We start from the raw sequence: 17,544 nt of genomic DNA on the forward strand, positions 1-17,544 counted from the left end.
TCTCTTCTTTTTCGTTTTATTTCCCCACTCTCCTTTCCCCCCTTTCACATATTTCATTCTTCCCCCCTCCTCTCTCTCAGCTTAAACTGGACTGTTATCTTGCTCTCAGCTAAAGCACTCCTTCTCTCTAGTATATTCTACTCTGTAGAACTCTAATTTCTGTTTGCTGTTCTGCTTTGCTAAATAGGTCTACTCAATATTTGTAATGGTCGTCTGTGTACCACTGTTTGGTGAAAAGGAGCTAATCGAGTTAATATTGGCTTAAAGGCTGCCCTCCTTCCATAAGATCAAACAAGGAAGCAGCTCTGCTTCCAAATTCATTCATACCTTCAGACTAGAGATATTTGAGGGGGAAAACATATATATTTCCATCCTATGCCCTTCTCATAGACTAAAGAGATGAGCAGCCAGCCTTGTGGTATTCCTAGGGTCTGCCTGCCCCTACCTCCAGCCTTCACCCTACCTCTTTCTCTCCACAGAGGCAGAACAGACTAATTTCTATCTGGGCAAACTTCTATACATTTAGACAACCCGTGTGGACATATTTATCTTATTGTTACAATAAATTCAGTCGTATCACAAAGGACTGGCAACGTTTAAAAGAGATATTCTATTGTAGTGGAAAGAGTACTGAATTTGGAGTCAGATAATAAAAATATAAATATGAATCCTGACTCCGTTACTCACCACTTATGTGACATTTTATCTCTATGGTTTCCTCATCTGTGAAATTAAGATGTTGTACTTTCAGAGAGTTATTGATCTAGGTCTGTTCCAGGTGTATATTTTATGGTTCAATTGTCTCATTAGAGTGTGGGCTCCTTGAGGATAGGAATCATTTTTGCTTTACTTTGTATCGCTAGGAGTTACATCCTAAGCACATCCTAAGCTCTTAATCAACATCTGCTGATTTCGTTTGACTCAGTTCTGAATCCTGTGATTTTTTTTAATACATATTGCTTTATGAATCACGTTGGGAGAGAAAAATCAGAATAAAAGGGAAAAACTACAGAATAAAAGGGAAAAAAACAGGAAAAAGAAATGAACATAGCATGTGTTGATTTACATTCAATATCCATAGTTCTTTTGCTGAATGCAGATGGCATTTTCTATCCAAAGTCTATTAGGATTGCTTTAGATGACTTAACCACTGAGAAGAACCAGGTCTTTCATAGTTGATCATCACTCATTCTTGCTGTTACTGTGTACAATGTATTTCTGGTTCTGCTTGTTTCACTCAAGATCAGTTCATGTAAATCTTTCCAGACCTTTCTAAAATCAGCTTATTCATTGAATCCTATGATTCTACAAAATATTCATTTGATGATTTTTATATTTCAACTGGATTCAAAGTCTTAAGCTTAAGAGAGGTGGAGGAGGAGGGAATCTTTACTTCAGGAATTTCTATCATCAACCATTTGGAAAAGTATTTGGGAAGGAAGCAGGAGGACCTTTCATGTGTCCCTAAAATCACACCACAGATATAGACTGTTGCCTTCTTTGTCAATTCCAACTAAATTTCATTCCTGAACAATAGAAAAGAGGCCAAGAAACAGCAAGAGGAACTCAGATAGATTTGTTTGGCCACTAAAGTTTTTATGAGATTTCTTTCACGATTGTTATTGTCATTGTTCAGTAATTTCAATCATGTCCAACTCTTCATAATCATATTTGGAGTTTCTTTGGCAAAGATACTGAAATGGTTTGTCACTTCTGCAGCTCATTTTACAGATGAGGAAATTGAGGCAAACAGGATTAAGTGATTTGGCTACTGTCACTACACACACTAGTAAAGTGTCTGAGATCAGATTTGAACTCATACAGATGAATCTTTCTGACTTCCAGTCAGAAAGGACAGAAAGGAGAAAGGAAGGAAAGTAAGAGGGCAGGATCCTATGACTTCTTTGCTCACTGGCATTTTTCAGCCTGCTCCCATGCAACAGGAAACAATTATCTCATTATCATGGAGTATAAAGGATTTTGGAGCCTCCAGGCTCTTAGGGAACCCAAGAGAGTTAGCAAGGAAGGCTGCCTGAGACAAATGATAGGAATAACAGCCAACAAATGCAGACCAAAGATGCCCAATGACAAGTCAGGATAAACCCAGATATGAAGTACCTGGTAAAGTGAATAGCCAATGCTGAGCATCCCCTGTCCAATCCTCTTCTTCTTTCTTCGATTTTTCTGCATCAGACCCACCAGAACTGTACAGCCAGGCCCACTTGGGTTCCCTTCATGGTGATCATCTGCCTCATCCAATCTGATCCTGAACTGGGGATTGGTCCAGTATGTAGCTGCATATCACATTCATGTTCATTTACCCCCAGAAAAAAGAAGAAAAAAAGAAACATCAAAAGATATCTTGAATATCCCTGTGATATGGTATAACTCAGGTCAAAAAATTTCTAGTCTATACTTCTGGGAATATTTGTTCAGCAAAGAAGCCACATTTTCTTTTGACATTATGTTTGTTTATAACATTCAAATATAGTGAGAGGCAGCCTAGTATAGTGGATAGAAAGCTAGTCTTGCAATGAAAAAGACCTGAGTTGAAACACCACTCTAGCATAGACTTTGTGACCCTGATCAAGTCATTTAATTTCTCAGTGGTCTAGAAAATTCTGTAAGACCATAAATTGCAAAGAAGATATCATCTATTTGGGATATTTCCTTCTTCAGAAGATTCTCTATATCAATGAAATCACAGTTCCACGACCCCCTCAAACCCTATCCCTTTCCCAGTCTACCAGCCCACTTAAATCTAGGGCCAGAAAGAGTGTGACTAAAAATATTTAAAATCCCATGGGACCTGATATTTGAGCATTCCCAGGTGTCATGTTGCCTGGGGAAAGTAACCAAAGTTTATTACACTGAATTTAGCATGATACAATGGAAAGAGCAATGAAACTAGACTCGGAGGGCTTGGATTCAAATTTCACTTCCAGGGCTTGTTACCTGGACAACTTACACTTCTTGGGCTTCTGTTTTCTCATCTGCAAAAATTAGGGGAGGACTGGACAAAGTACACCAAATGGCCCTCAAGATCTATCTTCACCTCCAGGTCTATGATCCCATAAATTAATCATGAAGACATTTTACTAACTTCTATTGTAAATAGAAGAAAATGTGAACCAAGAGACAAAAGGAGAAAAATAAGACTATTTTCTGTACATGGAACCATTCTAAAATGCCTGGTGGCATAGGGGCTTCTGAAAACAAATGGAATTTAAGTGGAATAACCTCTCACAGAGAAGCAGAAGACACTTAATGGGGTTCCAGTAAATCAGAAGGATGTATCTTCTAAAGCCTTCAGCTCCTACTGACTATATAACCTTGGACAAACTTAAGTTCTCTCTGCTAACAGAGGGGATTGAACTATATCCCAGCTTCTTAAACTGTGTTTGTGATCTGATATGGGGTCTTGTAAGTTAATGTAAGGCTCACGAAATTCCAACTTCTTATCAGTAAATGTTTGATTTGTATACCTATTTTATAAACCAATATACCCAGGATCATGTAAAAATTTCTCAGACAAAAAGGGTCATGAGTGGAAAAAATTTTAAAAGCCTTGAATTAATTACCTCTGAGGTTTAATCCAGCTCTAAATTTATGATCCTATGATCCTAAGCCTCTGAATGTCTTGGTTTTCTCATTCACTCCCAACAACAATTCCTAGCTGCCCAAATTGATCTGTGCAAATTTCTAATGTGTCTCTAGGGTGTTGCTAAAGGTGATCACGTTCTAATATCTCCCAAATACACTATAATCTCTGCTTTTTGTTTGTTTGTTTGTTTTTTGTTTACTATTTGACAGAATTAAAGAAAGGAAATGGACCATTACAACAGCAAAAACAAGTCCAAACTCCAGGGAAAAGGCAAAATCACCGAATGTTGTCAGAGCATTCTGAATTCTCCATATGAAAACATGAGGAGAACTACTTAGGTAACAACCTATTTAGAAATGCTGTGTGTAACAGAATTATAAAGGTAATGTTTTTATGAGCTGTGAAAACCAGAAATTCAGGGGATGCTGCCCTGAAAGATTAAACATTGGACCGAGAGGCCAACAGCATTGCCTAAATTGTCTCAACATTTCATTTTGCTTATGAAACATACACTTTTTATATAGTATGAGATCTTCTATGATATATAAGGAAAAACCTTTGGTAATTAAGTATATACATCGTGATAACTCTTGTTCTCAAAGAGACCTCCCATTTTGGAGAAGACTATCTACCAAATGGTAACTAGAGATTTTCCATATGGAAACAAGTCCAGAAAAGTTGAACAAATTTTCAAATTTTCTGCAAGTCCATTGCAGAATCAGAATGATAAACTAATTGGAGATTCATGACTGACAATCTTTCTTATCCAGGAGCCTCAATAATTTCAGTAAGTATGCTTATCTTCTCTTAATCTTTGGTAACAATCTTAATAGACTGGCAAGGCATCTGAAGAAGTTTGAAAAGTATCTGCTCGTAATTCAGATTCTTTCAACTCTTCATCTGCCACTTAAGAGCTGTATGACTTTGTTTTGATTTCTGAGTCTCCTCATCTCTAGAATAAAGGGGCTAAACTCTTTGAAATCTCTTATAATTTTGACATTTTAGGATTCTATGAAAATCGGAGCATTGTTTATTCAACTTTGTCTTCTAGGAATCTAAAGTTCCAGAATTATAATTCAAGGCAAGCATCTCTGGATTTTAAAGGTAAACTTTGTTAACTATGTGTAAACTCCAGAGGAGATAAAGAATATTCTGAATTGTTTATGTATTTGCATCATTATCAGTTGTCAAGAAAGAAACTAGTTCCTGACTGTTGGTTGGCAAGGGTACGCTGGCAATTTGTTGTATGTATCTATCACATTCACTCCCAACAACAATTCCTAGCTGCCCAAATTGATCTGTGCAAATTTCTAATGTGCCTCTAGGGGACTGCTAATAGTGATCACATTCTAATATCTCCCAAATGCGCTATAATCTCTGCTTTTTTGTTTGTTTGTTTACTCCTTGGCAGAATTAAAGAAGGGAAATGGGCCATAAAAACAGCAAGTTTGGGTGGAGTTGGGGGCTGGGACAGGAGAAAACTAGACAAGATCCCAGGACTGTCAAGTTTGGACTTTATTAGGATACAAGTAGCACCAGTATGTAGATAATAGCATGTCCAGAATATAGAGAAGACGTGATCCTTGCCCAGTGTGCTTACAGTCTAAACCAAGCCAACAAGACAACATCAAACAGCAGAAGTATATGACTTGTATTGATGAGAAGAGAGAGTTTGTTTTGCCTTCATTCCTTCTTAGAGATGTAGGGTGAAGAGTGATCATTTTTCTTACATCCTTCATCAGGTGTAGCCTCAGCTGGTTCAACCTAGGAGGAGCCTATATAAATGTTAGTTTCCTTCAAGAATTGTGAAATAAAAATCATCTTGAGTTTCATGTCCACAGCAGAGTTCCCATGTTTAGTAAAACATTAGTCTGAGGTTAGTACATAAGGAATAGTTTGTGCAACAAGATCCATGTGTTCCCTTGTCTGCCTCTGGCTCTGGAGTATGCTGAGTGAAATAACTGGTTAGGGGTTAGTGGTTATTGATGGACAATAACCTCTGTAAAATCAGGCCTTTGTTATATTCCCATTCACCAGGGAGAAGAAGCAGCAGTAGAGTAAGAGCATGAGGAGAAGAAGCAGAAGGCTTCAGAAGGCCAAGTAAAAGAGGCTTAGCAGAATGATTTCATTAAGGTTGCAAATTTAGGACTAAAGTCCTATGCCATGTAGCAGGAGGTACCCAATTGCTTACTATTGTCACTCCAAATTCTGAACCATGAAAAAACCCTGCCCCCAAGTGGAAGCCATTTTAAAAGCCTAATACCACATCATCCACAAAATAGAAATGCAAAGGCAGTCAGGCTTTGTTCCAAGAAGAAGAAACCCAAACAGCAAGCATTAAGATTGATCACTCTAGTTTATGTCAACCATCATCCCTTTGGTCTGTACCTGGGTAGTTCTGGCAGCCTCCAGCTGTGAAGCCCCGGATCCAGCGGCCATTGAACAATGCCGTGTTCCATTTGTGGATCTCCTCACTGGTCAAGGAGTCAGGAGACAAGTTACAGATCTCCAGGCGAGAAAATTGCCTCTGAAAATCTGAAAATGACATCCTAGGGATGAAAAGAGCAGAAAGTTCCTAGAGCAGTGAGCTGGGATTGAAATTTAGCCAAATATATCCTCTGGGGAATTCATTCTTTTTTTCACACCTACATAACCAACAATGGAAAAGAAATGTCCTGAAATTCAGTAACACAGATTTGTTTCTGCCAATCCTAGTCTTATTCTAAAGAATATGCTTCCCCCAGGGGTTATAGTGACAATACCAACACTGTGTTGGTAAATACAGCTACATAATATCACTAATGCTACAAGGAATTCTCCTTAATTTCTTTGACTGTGGAAAAGTTACAGTGCTTTCTGCTTTTCTTCCCTCTTCCCATTTAGCACAGTACTTGATTCTTCCAAAGAAGGGGATAAAATGGACATTTAGTCCATCTGTTTCTTGATCTCTGGGTTAAATTACATCTAAAACAGTCCAGAGAGGAATATCTTTTTAACACCCAAAGATCTTCATGCATAGAGACTTCAGCATTCCTTACAGGGCACATTGTGTATGTAGGTAAATAAATAAGAAATACATATAAAAAATATATAAGGCAACTTTTAAAAAGAAAGATGGGTAGCAGCTGGGGAATCAGGAAAGGCTTCCTACTATAGGTTGATGCTTTAGCTGAGTCACAGAAGAAACCAGAGATTCTAGGAGATAAAGGAAAGGAAGGGAAAACATTCTAAACACAGGGATAACCAGTGAAAAGGCAGTGATTTGGAAGATGGAGCAAGTAAACCAATATGGCTGGATTCCATATCCCATCAAAGAAGATATAAGTTTTTTTGGTGCATTACTTGAAAGCCATGAGATGCACTGAAAACAGGAATAATTTGTGATGGGATGGCTCCATATTAGTGTTAGGGAAAATGATTTTTCATCATTTATTTGCCTGAGGTAGCCTAGAAAGCTAGTGGATAAACAAGGGCTTAGATTTCCTGGTTTTGATGTGTCAAATTATAGCAGAGGAAGAATTTAATTTGCACAAAAGGAGGAAGGAAAACAAGTATGTAATAAAACTAATCGTGACTGTATTCTCATTACTTTACAATCCATGCACCTAAGGAATCAACAAACTTCAGGTACTTCAGATCTCTTTGAACATCCCTAGAGCTGTCAGAAAGTCTGCTCCCTTTTGCTTCACCATGAAATTAAATCAGGGAAACTTGCAGCCCAAGGGATAGTCCAGCCAAAGAACAAGAAAAATTTCTCACCAAAATTCTCCATCTTCAGCTTTCTTGTCTAGTTCTTCCTTCTGCCTTGGGTCTATATAATTCCATTCAGGGGCACTGAAAATCAAGCACAAGTGTTCTATTAGACTCCAGAGCAACAAAATCTCTGTTTACAGTAAGTCTCTTGGGGACATTCACAAAAAAAAAAAAACCTGACCCCACAATGATCAGGGGCCACATAAAGCCAGCCTTTCCCACTACATGCAGACTGCTACCACAAGAACCAAGCTTAAATATGGAGAACTTTAAGTTCCCTCAGAAATGACCCTTTCAGGGTATCCTTTATGAGTAAGAATGAATGAACAAATTAAGGGAAAGATCTGGAATCTCTTATTTAGGTGGACTCTAAGGAAAGGGAGAAGCTAGGTGGAACAGTGGATAAAGTACACTCAGCATTACTCAGATGAAGATTCATCTCCCTGAGTTCAAATATGATCTCAGCCACTTACTAGCTGGGTGACCCTGGACAAGTCATTAACCCTGTTTGCCTCAGTTTCTTCATCTGTAAAAATGAACTGGAGAAAGAAATGGCAAACCATTCCAGTATCTTTGCCAAGAAAACTACAAAAAGGGTCACAAAGAATATATATTCCACATCCTTTACATATTTCTACATTTATCATGCTGCATAAGAAAAATCAAATCAAAAAGGAAAGAAAATAGGAAAGAAAAAAAATCAAGCAAACAATAACAAAAAAAGGTGATGATACTATTTTGTATTCATATTCAGTTTCCATAGTTCTCTTTCTGGATGATTCTCCTCATCACAAGTCTATGGGAACTGGTCTGAATCATGATTTATATTCTTGCTAAAAGGGGAAAAATTCAAACCCAGGTCTTCTAGCTCCAAATCTGGTGAGTTTACTTTTTTCCATTGTATTATCATTTTTTAAATTAATGAAAAGCATGATAGACATTGTCACAGAATTACAAAAGTTGTGATTTGAAAGAGATATCAGAGATCACCTAGTCCAACCCTTTGCTGAAAATTATTCCCTTCCTTAATATAGCTAATAAGTGATTATACAGCTGCTTTCTGAAGTCCAAGGAGAGGGAACCAATCCACGCTTCTAGGCAGCTCATTATACCTTTGAACATCTCTCATTGCTAGGAAGTTTTTCCTGATTTTCAATGCTTGGGTGGAATCTGAATTTAACATTTTGTCATTAAAATCACAAGTGCTCATGCATATAACTTGTAAATAAAAAGCTATAATAATAATAAAAAAAGAGAGAGAGAGGCAGTGTAAAAAAAAATCACGAGTGAAACTTCTTAAAGATATTCCAAATACCCAAAAGGCTATAGAACCATGAATACTTTTTGATCCAGTGATGCTACTACTAGTGGGTACCCAAAGAGATCACAAAAGAGGTAAAAGGACCCATATGTACAAAAATATTTATACAAGCTCTTTTTATAATGGCAAAGAATTAAAAACTGAGGGGATATCTAGCAACTGGGGAATGATATATTAGTGTAACGTAATACTATTGTTCTATAAGAAATGATGAACAGGGAGATTTCAGAAAAATCTGAGGAAACTTACATGAATTGATGCTAAGTGAAGTGAGCAAAACCAAGAGAACATTGTATACAATAAGAGCAACATTGTATGATGACCAACTATGATAGACTTAACTCTTCTCAGCAATATAATGATCCAAGACAATTCCAAAAGACTTATGACAGAAAATTCCATTCATATCCACATTGAGCTATAGAGTCTAAAAGCAGATCAGAGCATAATCTTTTCACTTTCTTCTTGTTTTCTTGTTTTATTCTTTCTCGTAGTTTTTCCCTTTTGTTCTGATTCTTCTTTCTTCTTTTACAAATGGCCAACATAGAAATATGTATAACATCATTATACATGTATAATCTATATCAGATTGCTTGCTATCTTGGGGATGGAGAGGGGAAGGGAAGAAGGGAGAAAAATTTGGAAGTCAAAATCTTACAAAAATGTATGTTGAAAAATATCTTTACATATAATTGGGAAAAAATATCATTAATTGCAAAAATAAATAAATGAGTGAATAAACAAACAAACGAATAAATAAAAGGTGTTCCTTAAACATTCAACCCTAATATTCAATGACTGATTGAACAGTTTGTGGATCATTCAATCCTCTTGCTTTGCCTCCTCTTTTTTTTTCTTATGTGTTATTATGTATTATATTATCAGTGTATATATATCTTTGTATCTTTGTGTGTGTGTGTTATACATACACACAGAGAGACTTGTAAACTACTTGAGGATTTAAAAAAAAGCATATTTCACTTAAGCTTTGTATCTCTCTATACACAACATTGTGATTTGCACACAACTAGTGTTTGATAAATGTTTGTTGCTGTTCAATTGCATTGCTCTTTACTTCCTCTATCTAAGAATGGACAAAGTCAATGAGAGGAAGGAAGTAATCAATCAGTTCATTTCAATAGCTGCTAACAATTTTGATTAAAAAAAGGAAAAGAAAAGAAAGAAAAAAAGTCTTCTACCAAAAAAATTAGTGAAATCAAGAGTTATTTGCAAAAAATATGCTCATTTCTGTTATGCTTTAGATAATTTGGAATTAGAAATATTGTCACTGTTGCCAACAACACTCAGGTTCTGAGGTTTATTTAACTGTCAGTGTCTTCATTCAATAGGAACCCTCTAATGTAGAAGGAGTAACCCCATGACTCTAGGTTAGGGTGTGGCAGGCTTTTCAAAGCTATAATAATAGTAATAACTCACTTGTACGCTGATATACTCAGGTTTTCCAAAGACTTTGCTCACAACAACCCTTGAAGGTAAGTAATCCTAGTATTAGTATGCCCCTTTTACAAATGGAGAAACTGAAGTTTACAAAGGTTAAATGTCTTGCCACATTTAGTATGTGTTTGAGACAGGATTCAAACTCAGATCTCTTGCTCTCTCCATTTATTTCTCCTATTCCCTTGACATTCCATGCTCCCTAGAAGCAGGCAAAAGATATTTACATTGCAAATTATATTGATGCTATGATTAAAATTACTGATGTCTTTTGAAAGGCCTAAATTGATACAGCTTCACAGAGCTATGGGAGAGTAGTCTAATCAGCCAGCAACTGATTTTTAAAGTGGTTTCAAACCACAGCAGGATTTGGGGGGGAGGGGGGGGAAACAGGAAGCAATCCTTGGCAAGCAGGTCTGACCTTCTCTTCTTTTGTTTAAATTATTTATTTTATTATAAAGCATTTATTTTCTCTCTTTCCTATTTCCATACTATTGAAAAACAAATCCTTATAATAAATATAGTCGAGCAAAACAAATTCCCATATTGCTATGTGCAAAAAATATGTCTTTTTCTGTATGTTGAACCCATCACTTCCTTGTCACGAAGTGGGTAACATGCTTCATCATCAGTCCCGTGGAGTTACATTTGGTCATTTTGTCAATCATTTTGTTGATAGCTAGGGGATGTTCATTGGCCCCAAGCTACCTTGCTGACTAGGATGAAGTTTGTTCCATTATTTAGAACTCTTCAGCTTTTACAAGCATGACACTGGTTTCTAAAGCATCGATACCTTGGAACATCACGGGAAAGTTGCCCTTGAGTATCCCTTTCTGACTGACTTCCCGACCTCTCCTACCATCAGAGAGGTCTGCCAGAAAAGAGCTTCTTTGGTCATTAATGGCTTCTGCCATGAAAGATCAATATCTGCCAGTGGTAATGAGCTAATGGAGTGAGCTCCAGGCCCATCGATCACTGCCTGTTGTGACCATTTGACTCCCAAGATCAAATCTCATTCTCCAAGTGCCATTTCCTATTGGTCCTGATGGCTTTGGCCTTTGTCGTACTGACCAGTTGAAAGGATCAGAAAAGAAGTGATTGATTTGACCTTTGGACCACACTGTGCTCTAGGCAGAGAATGTGAAAGCTTTTGGGAGAGCTCCTTAGAGCCAGAAGTAATTCCAAATGACCTGCCTGTATTTGAAATGGATGAAGTGGAAATCCTGCCTTAAACATGACAGCTTAGTTTTTCTAGCTCGGACTCAGCCCTCTTCCTAAGAACACTGTGTACTTGTTGAACTATGAAGGTTTCTAAATTCCCTACAACCAACCATTTATTATTATTATCATTAATTATTATTGCTTGTATTTATAAATTACCTCTTTTCTGAAATTCTCAATAATATAAATATGGTGAGAGAAACTTGGCCCTCTCTAAAGGGGACTTACCTGTCACTCCATGCTCCTTTCCATTCCGTCCCACCCCATGGATTCCTTAGGCGGATTAGCTTTTCAAGGCGACCATGAAAATTAACCTGCAAATTCCACCAAAAATCAAAACTGAGCATTCACCCCTGGTGTCCCACATTTGCAGGTACATTAGGTTTACATTAGAATTCTTTTCTTGGAAAAAAAAATTTTTTTAATGTTCAGTTCAATTCAACAAGCCTTTATCAAGCACTTCCCATGGATCAGACACTAGGGATACAGAGACAAAATAGAAAAATAGTTCCTCCCTTAAGGAAAGTTATTCTACAAGGTCCATATGCCATTTGTGTGATAAAGACATACAGGATCATTTCAGATGAGCAAAAGCACTAACTAGGGAAGTAAGAAAAGGATTTCCTTAGGGGATGGCACCTTTTTTGAGCCTTGAAGTACTCAGAAAAATAGAGATGAGAAGATGGGGTATTCCAGGTATTCACAATAGTCCATACAAAAATACAGAGGTGGGAAATGGAATGCTTTGTTTGTTCAGGGGAAAAGCAGATGTTTTCAATGGAACATATAGTAAGCTAAGGGGAGTAAAATAGGTCTATAAGGATCATCTGGAGATAGAATTGAAAGGCCTCTAAATGTCAAGGCACGGTATGTTTTATCCTAGAGCCATTTCTATTCTAGGTTCTCTGTCCTAGACAACTATTATAGCTTCTTAAGTTGGGGTCAGATATATACTTTAGGACATTTATTTTGGGGCAGAGGGAGGAGGAGGAAAAAAGGAACATGAATTTATTAAATGTCTACTATGTGCCAGACACCATGCTACCCATTTTTCAATTATTACCTCACTTGATCCTCACAACAACCCATGAGGTAAATGCTACTATGATCCCTCATTTTACAGTTGAGTAAACTGAGGAAGGCTAGATTTTAACTCAGGTCTCCCCAAATTCAGGTCCAGCACTCTATAGACTGTGTCACCTAGATATGTCTTTATTTATTATTACTCTAAAATTCACATAGCCATAGTTAGTCACTGGCCATATTAAATTTCATAACTAAGTCATTAATTCTGCATTCTGTAAGTATGATAAGTAAATATCAGGAATCAGTCCTGGAGAAAAAATAGCACCATGGCAAATAACCATATTAGGTAACATTCTTATATTGACCCATGACTTGTCAGCAATTGTTTGCTGTCACCATACACAATTCAACTTAAATGATAAGCTAGATTTAACTTTTAAAAGGCCCTATTTAACCTTTGAAGGACAGTTTGCTTAATACTAAAAACGCTTATTTGACCAAGAATATCAATTAACATAACAACATGATATTTTACTTTATGGTATGATAATTCACCCTAACTATTTCAATTTTCTTGGCCCATGCAAACAAAATGCAATTGATGCAGCTTGATTCTTTGGAAGATTCTTAAGTTTCAGTTCTTCTCTCAGGAATCCATTGGAGGAATAAGAAGGGATTTCAGGTTTTACCTCTTCAACTCCAGTGACAGAGTAAGCGTGCCCCTTAACCAGCTTCAGGCTGGTGACTTCCTGCGATTCCAATGCGTTGGTGACCTGGGTAAAAAAAAAAAGAACTCAGTCTGGAAAGCTGGCAGAAGAATTCATTTGGACTTGCCCTGCCACTTCTTCTGATGATACATGGTACAGAGGCAGGGCATGGGCTTCAACAACAGGATGAGGTCATGCAAATACAGTAATAAGCCTCAGACTTAATAGAGTTATCATTGTCAAACCCTTCACCAATTAAGCCTGCTCAGCCAAGCGCAATGCCTGGGGCCTGCCATGACCCAAGCATGACATACCAGCACTGGAAATGCCACGAGGGAACTGGGAAGTCATTTCTTCTTGAGAGACTGACCCTGCACTGGCAGAGGAGCTCTAATTATCTTGTGTCATATTTGATGCAAGTTAGAATCCTCAAATATAATGGATCATCCTACTATTTATAAGATAGGTAAGTAGTTTAATGATACATAAATAGATAGATAGATAGATAGATAGATAACCAAATGAAAGAGAAAGACATTTCAATAGCACCTACTATATTCCAGGCACTGTGCTAAGTGTTTTATAAATATTATATCATTTGATCCTCAAAACATCTGTCAGATATGTGCTGTTATTATCTTTATTATACAGTTAAGAAAACTGAGGTAAATAGAGGTTAAGTGACTTTCCAGCTAGTGTCTGAAACTGTATTTGAATTCAGGTCTTCCCAATTCTTGGCCCAGATCCATTTTGTCACCTAGCTGCCTTATTTGATGGGGGGGGGGGGAGGGAAAGAGAGGGAGAGAGACAGAGAGAGACAGAGAGACAGAGGGAAGACAGAGACAAGAGACAGAGACAGAGAAAGACAAAACAGACCAAGAGAGACAGAGAGAGAGGGAAGGAAGGAGGGAGAAAGAAGGAGGGAAGGAAAAAGAGAGAAAGGGAGGGAGTGGGAGAAAAAGAGGAAGAGGGAGGGAGGGAGTGAGAGAAAGAGTGATGGACATACACATATAGCTTGCAGAACTGTCACACTTTGGGAAAAAAAGAATATTAGAATATTTTACTTTTATTTAGTCTACTTCTAAAATAAGTAGGTTGTTACCTGAGCTATGAGCTACTTAACTAGGTAGAAGGTTGGAGGTGATAGATGAGAATGAATTTTTCTATGCCTATCCACTCACACAAATTTCAGATCAGAGTAGGATCTTCCTAGGAATAAAGCTGGGTATTACTAAAAAAAACTTTACTTATACCCATTCGGGCAGAGACTGTGCTGCCTACCAGCCACAGCTCAAAGTGTTTTCCATACTCCCCATCACCACCACCATAGTATTTTTTTCCATTCAAAGAGATTAAAGACAAAAGGAAACAGCCCTGGCTCACATCAATAGAGCATCCAAGCAGTGATCCAGAACGTAAAGCCTTCCTTATGATTTGATACAGATTGGTTGGGGCCTTTTTCAAATCATAAAACTCTGAGATTCCTCCAGTGAAATCTTCAAATCCCTCCACGGTAGACCCTCCTGTGAGAGCTTCATAGGACCCATTGAGCCTGCAGGAAAGGAAAAAAAGGAAATGAATAAGATGTACTCTCCTAATTGTTAGACAACAGTGAATATTCAAATAGCACCTGCTATAACTAGAGGCCCACAAGAGGAAGGACCTCTTTTTCAAAAGTTGTATGGTTAATGGTGTTTTGTAGAAGTGATAGACTTGAGGAAAACCACTCAGGAAAATGTGGCTTTGCTGTTCTAGAATTCAACTCAGGTCATTGCTCCAGTGGATAGGTCGGCAGTTTGCTGGGTTGAAATTCTTATGATTTGACATAAATATTGTGGACCCATTTTATAGAACTAACAAGCATTTCTTTCCAGAGTTAACCTATTCTGTTCCTTGTGCTTTAACCAATTCTGTCTTTCAATCAAATTGGAGTCTACATGAAAATAAAACCTAAAATTCTGCAAGGGAGGAAAATTTGGAAGTGACTGGTACAGGAACCTCAGGAACTGTAACTAGAGTAAGTGAGCTGAAGTTTATGGAAACAACTTAGTTTAAACAAGAAAAACTGCTATCCTGCTTAGGTTGATAGAAAATTTTCTGAGCAAAAGGTAGAAGCTTCATCTATTGAATCAAAGGGTCATTTATTACTATTTTTTTTTAATTATTCATCTTTCCTTTAGTGTTTTACAAGTACCAAAATGCTTAACTTGGACTTTATTAGCTCTATGTCAGCTCTGTTACCTTTATTAAAAGAGGAGGAAGCTAAAAAATAGTTAACTGATTTGCCTGAGGTCACATAGTCATCAAGTGGAAGAATTTAGATTTTAACTCATAAGCTAAGTGTGAAGCTAATTTAGATTATGAGAAGCAGCATGACATAGTTGATAGTGGATTGGGCTTGGAGTCAGGAAAACCTGAGTTCCATCTCTCAAACTTAGTAGCAATGTGACTATAAACAGGTCACTTAATTTCTTTCAGTTTCAGTTTCATCATCTGTAAAATGGGCTCTAGGACTCTAGGACCTTTGAGATCCTTTCCATCTCTAAATTCATGATCCTATATGCATAGCTTATTGATTCTCTAAATCAAAGGAGTTCCAGGTACCAGAGAGCAAAGGAAAGATAGTACCTTAACTATAGATCTGTGTAGAGCTTCAGTATAGAAATATGATGGGCGTCCATGGCATCCCCTGCACCCCAAATTTCCCCCACTTACTTGGCATAGGCCTTTTCTAGCAGGGCACTCCAGAACTCTCTGCCTTCTTCTGAGTGAAGGAATAGCAAATTCCCATTTCTTGTGGGTAACCTGTCATCGATGACAACATCCACCCATTCTCCATACTGCCAGAACTGGAGGATAAGAAGCCCAGAGGCTGGTCATAGAGGGTCAAAGGAAAGGTTGTTGGAACAGAATGATGTTTGTCTACCAAGAAAACATTATTTTCAAAGAATTCAGAATGGGGATTTTATAATTATTTTGAACACATTCTGTCCTCCTCCCCAAACAGAACTCAGGATTCTCTTTCAATTGCAGAACTCCTCCACTGACTTAAGGAAGTTTTTTTTGGTTTGGTTTATTTTGTTTTGTTTTATTGAATGAATGGATATCAGATTGGGGTGGGGAAAATAGTGTTAGGGGCAATGAACAAATCACAGTACCTGAAAATGAAAGATTCCTGCATAGTTCTTCTGGAAGCTCTGACCCTTAGGGACTACTCTGTAAAGAAGCCCTTCATTCAATGTCAGAGAAGCAATGGCTGCCAGGAGCCAGCAGTCACCTGCAGAGTATCATAGAACACATACATTGGTCAAGCCAGGTCTATGAGGTTCTGTTGGAGGTGTACCACCCCTTTTTATTTAATACTAAAGCAAATTGCAAATGACACAGATGATGATTCTCTCTTTTCATTTCTTTCAAAATCTTGCATCCAGTTCTGAATTCTAAGAAGTTTTTGCTTAGCTACTAGGAATATACGGATTATTCAAGATCCTTAGTTGTCTTCCAGTCCTTATACCATTCCTCCTATCATTCTTCAAGGAAATGACAGATAGAGATGAAACTCAAAGACTATTGGAACCCTCTTCAGCAATTTTGATAAAATATTTTGTGGATAACAATGTTGGAACAATTGTTGAGAATGGGCTTTAGAAATTATCTTATATATCAATTATCTTTCAAGTCAAAAACAGCAAAATACCATATTCTTTGCTAAGATTGACCTTTTCACCTTCATAAAAAATATTGGTCTTAAATAAAATCCTATTAAATATAAGAGGTACCACTGATAAATTGTCATGATAGTCTGTCATAATGGCACAAGTCATTAGTCCCTGCTACTGAGGCTGAAACTAGTGGATCAAAGAGTTCCAAATTACAATAGGACTAAAATCAATAAGGTATCCACATTGTCCAGCATCACTGTGGGGAATTTGGGAAGGTGAGGAGACCAGGCTCTCTGAGAAAGCAGATTGAGCCAGGTAAAAATGGAACAAGTCAAAAATTTCCATGTCAATAAGAAGTAGAGCTGGACCCATAAGTGGCTGCTATATTTGTAGTCTTTCAAAGATAGGGAAACACACTCTGAAAAGAATACTTAAACTTATAATACAAGAGGCTATATATTATCTTTTCCCCCCATAATCATAGATAACAAAAACATGATTTATATAGCCTCTTGTTAATTATTTTCCTTTATGTAGCATTTCCAAATTTCTCATAACAATTTTTAGGTCTCACTTCTCATAATATTCCTAGGATTTAGGACACACTAAATGATTCCCCTTTTCCAGAGAAAGAAAACAAAGCAAATAAGGGTTAGAATTATAGGATGTTCAAGTGGAAATTACTTCGGAGATCATATAATGCTTCACTTTACAAATGAAGAAACTGGGAGTCAAAAAAGCTCCACGGGTTCCAGGAACTGTGGGAAAGCCAAAAATCAAGCTCACAGTTCCAGA

General features: G+C 37.4%; 1 protein-coding gene across 1 annotated transcript in view; it reads right to left on the minus strand.

Moving 5' to 3' along the window:
* CAPN8 (calpain 8) overlaps window positions 1-17,544 on the minus strand; it is a 112,466-nt gene that overhangs the window by 45,298 nt on the left and 49,624 nt on the right. The window contains exons 3-10 of the mRNA XM_051993374.1: window positions 16,246-16,364; window positions 15,803-15,936; window positions 14,471-14,639; window positions 13,070-13,153; window positions 11,583-11,668; window positions 7,364-7,438; window positions 5,993-6,153; window positions 2,119-2,294 (exon numbers count right to left, since the gene is read on the minus strand). Of these exons, the coding sequence (XP_051849334.1) occupies window positions 2,119-2,294; window positions 5,993-6,153; window positions 7,364-7,438; window positions 11,583-11,668; window positions 13,070-13,153; window positions 14,471-14,639; window positions 15,803-15,936; window positions 16,246-16,364 (1,004 nt within the window). The remainder of the gene's footprint in view (window positions 1-2,118; window positions 2,295-5,992; window positions 6,154-7,363; window positions 7,439-11,582; window positions 11,669-13,069; window positions 13,154-14,470; window positions 14,640-15,802; window positions 15,937-16,245; window positions 16,365-17,544) is intronic.

This window comes from Antechinus flavipes, chromosome 4, assembly GCF_016432865.1.
Source record: "Antechinus flavipes isolate AdamAnt ecotype Samford, QLD, Australia chromosome 4, AdamAnt_v2, whole genome shotgun sequence".
Classification (NCBI taxonomy): Eukaryota; Metazoa; Chordata; class Mammalia; order Dasyuromorphia; family Dasyuridae; genus Antechinus; species Antechinus flavipes.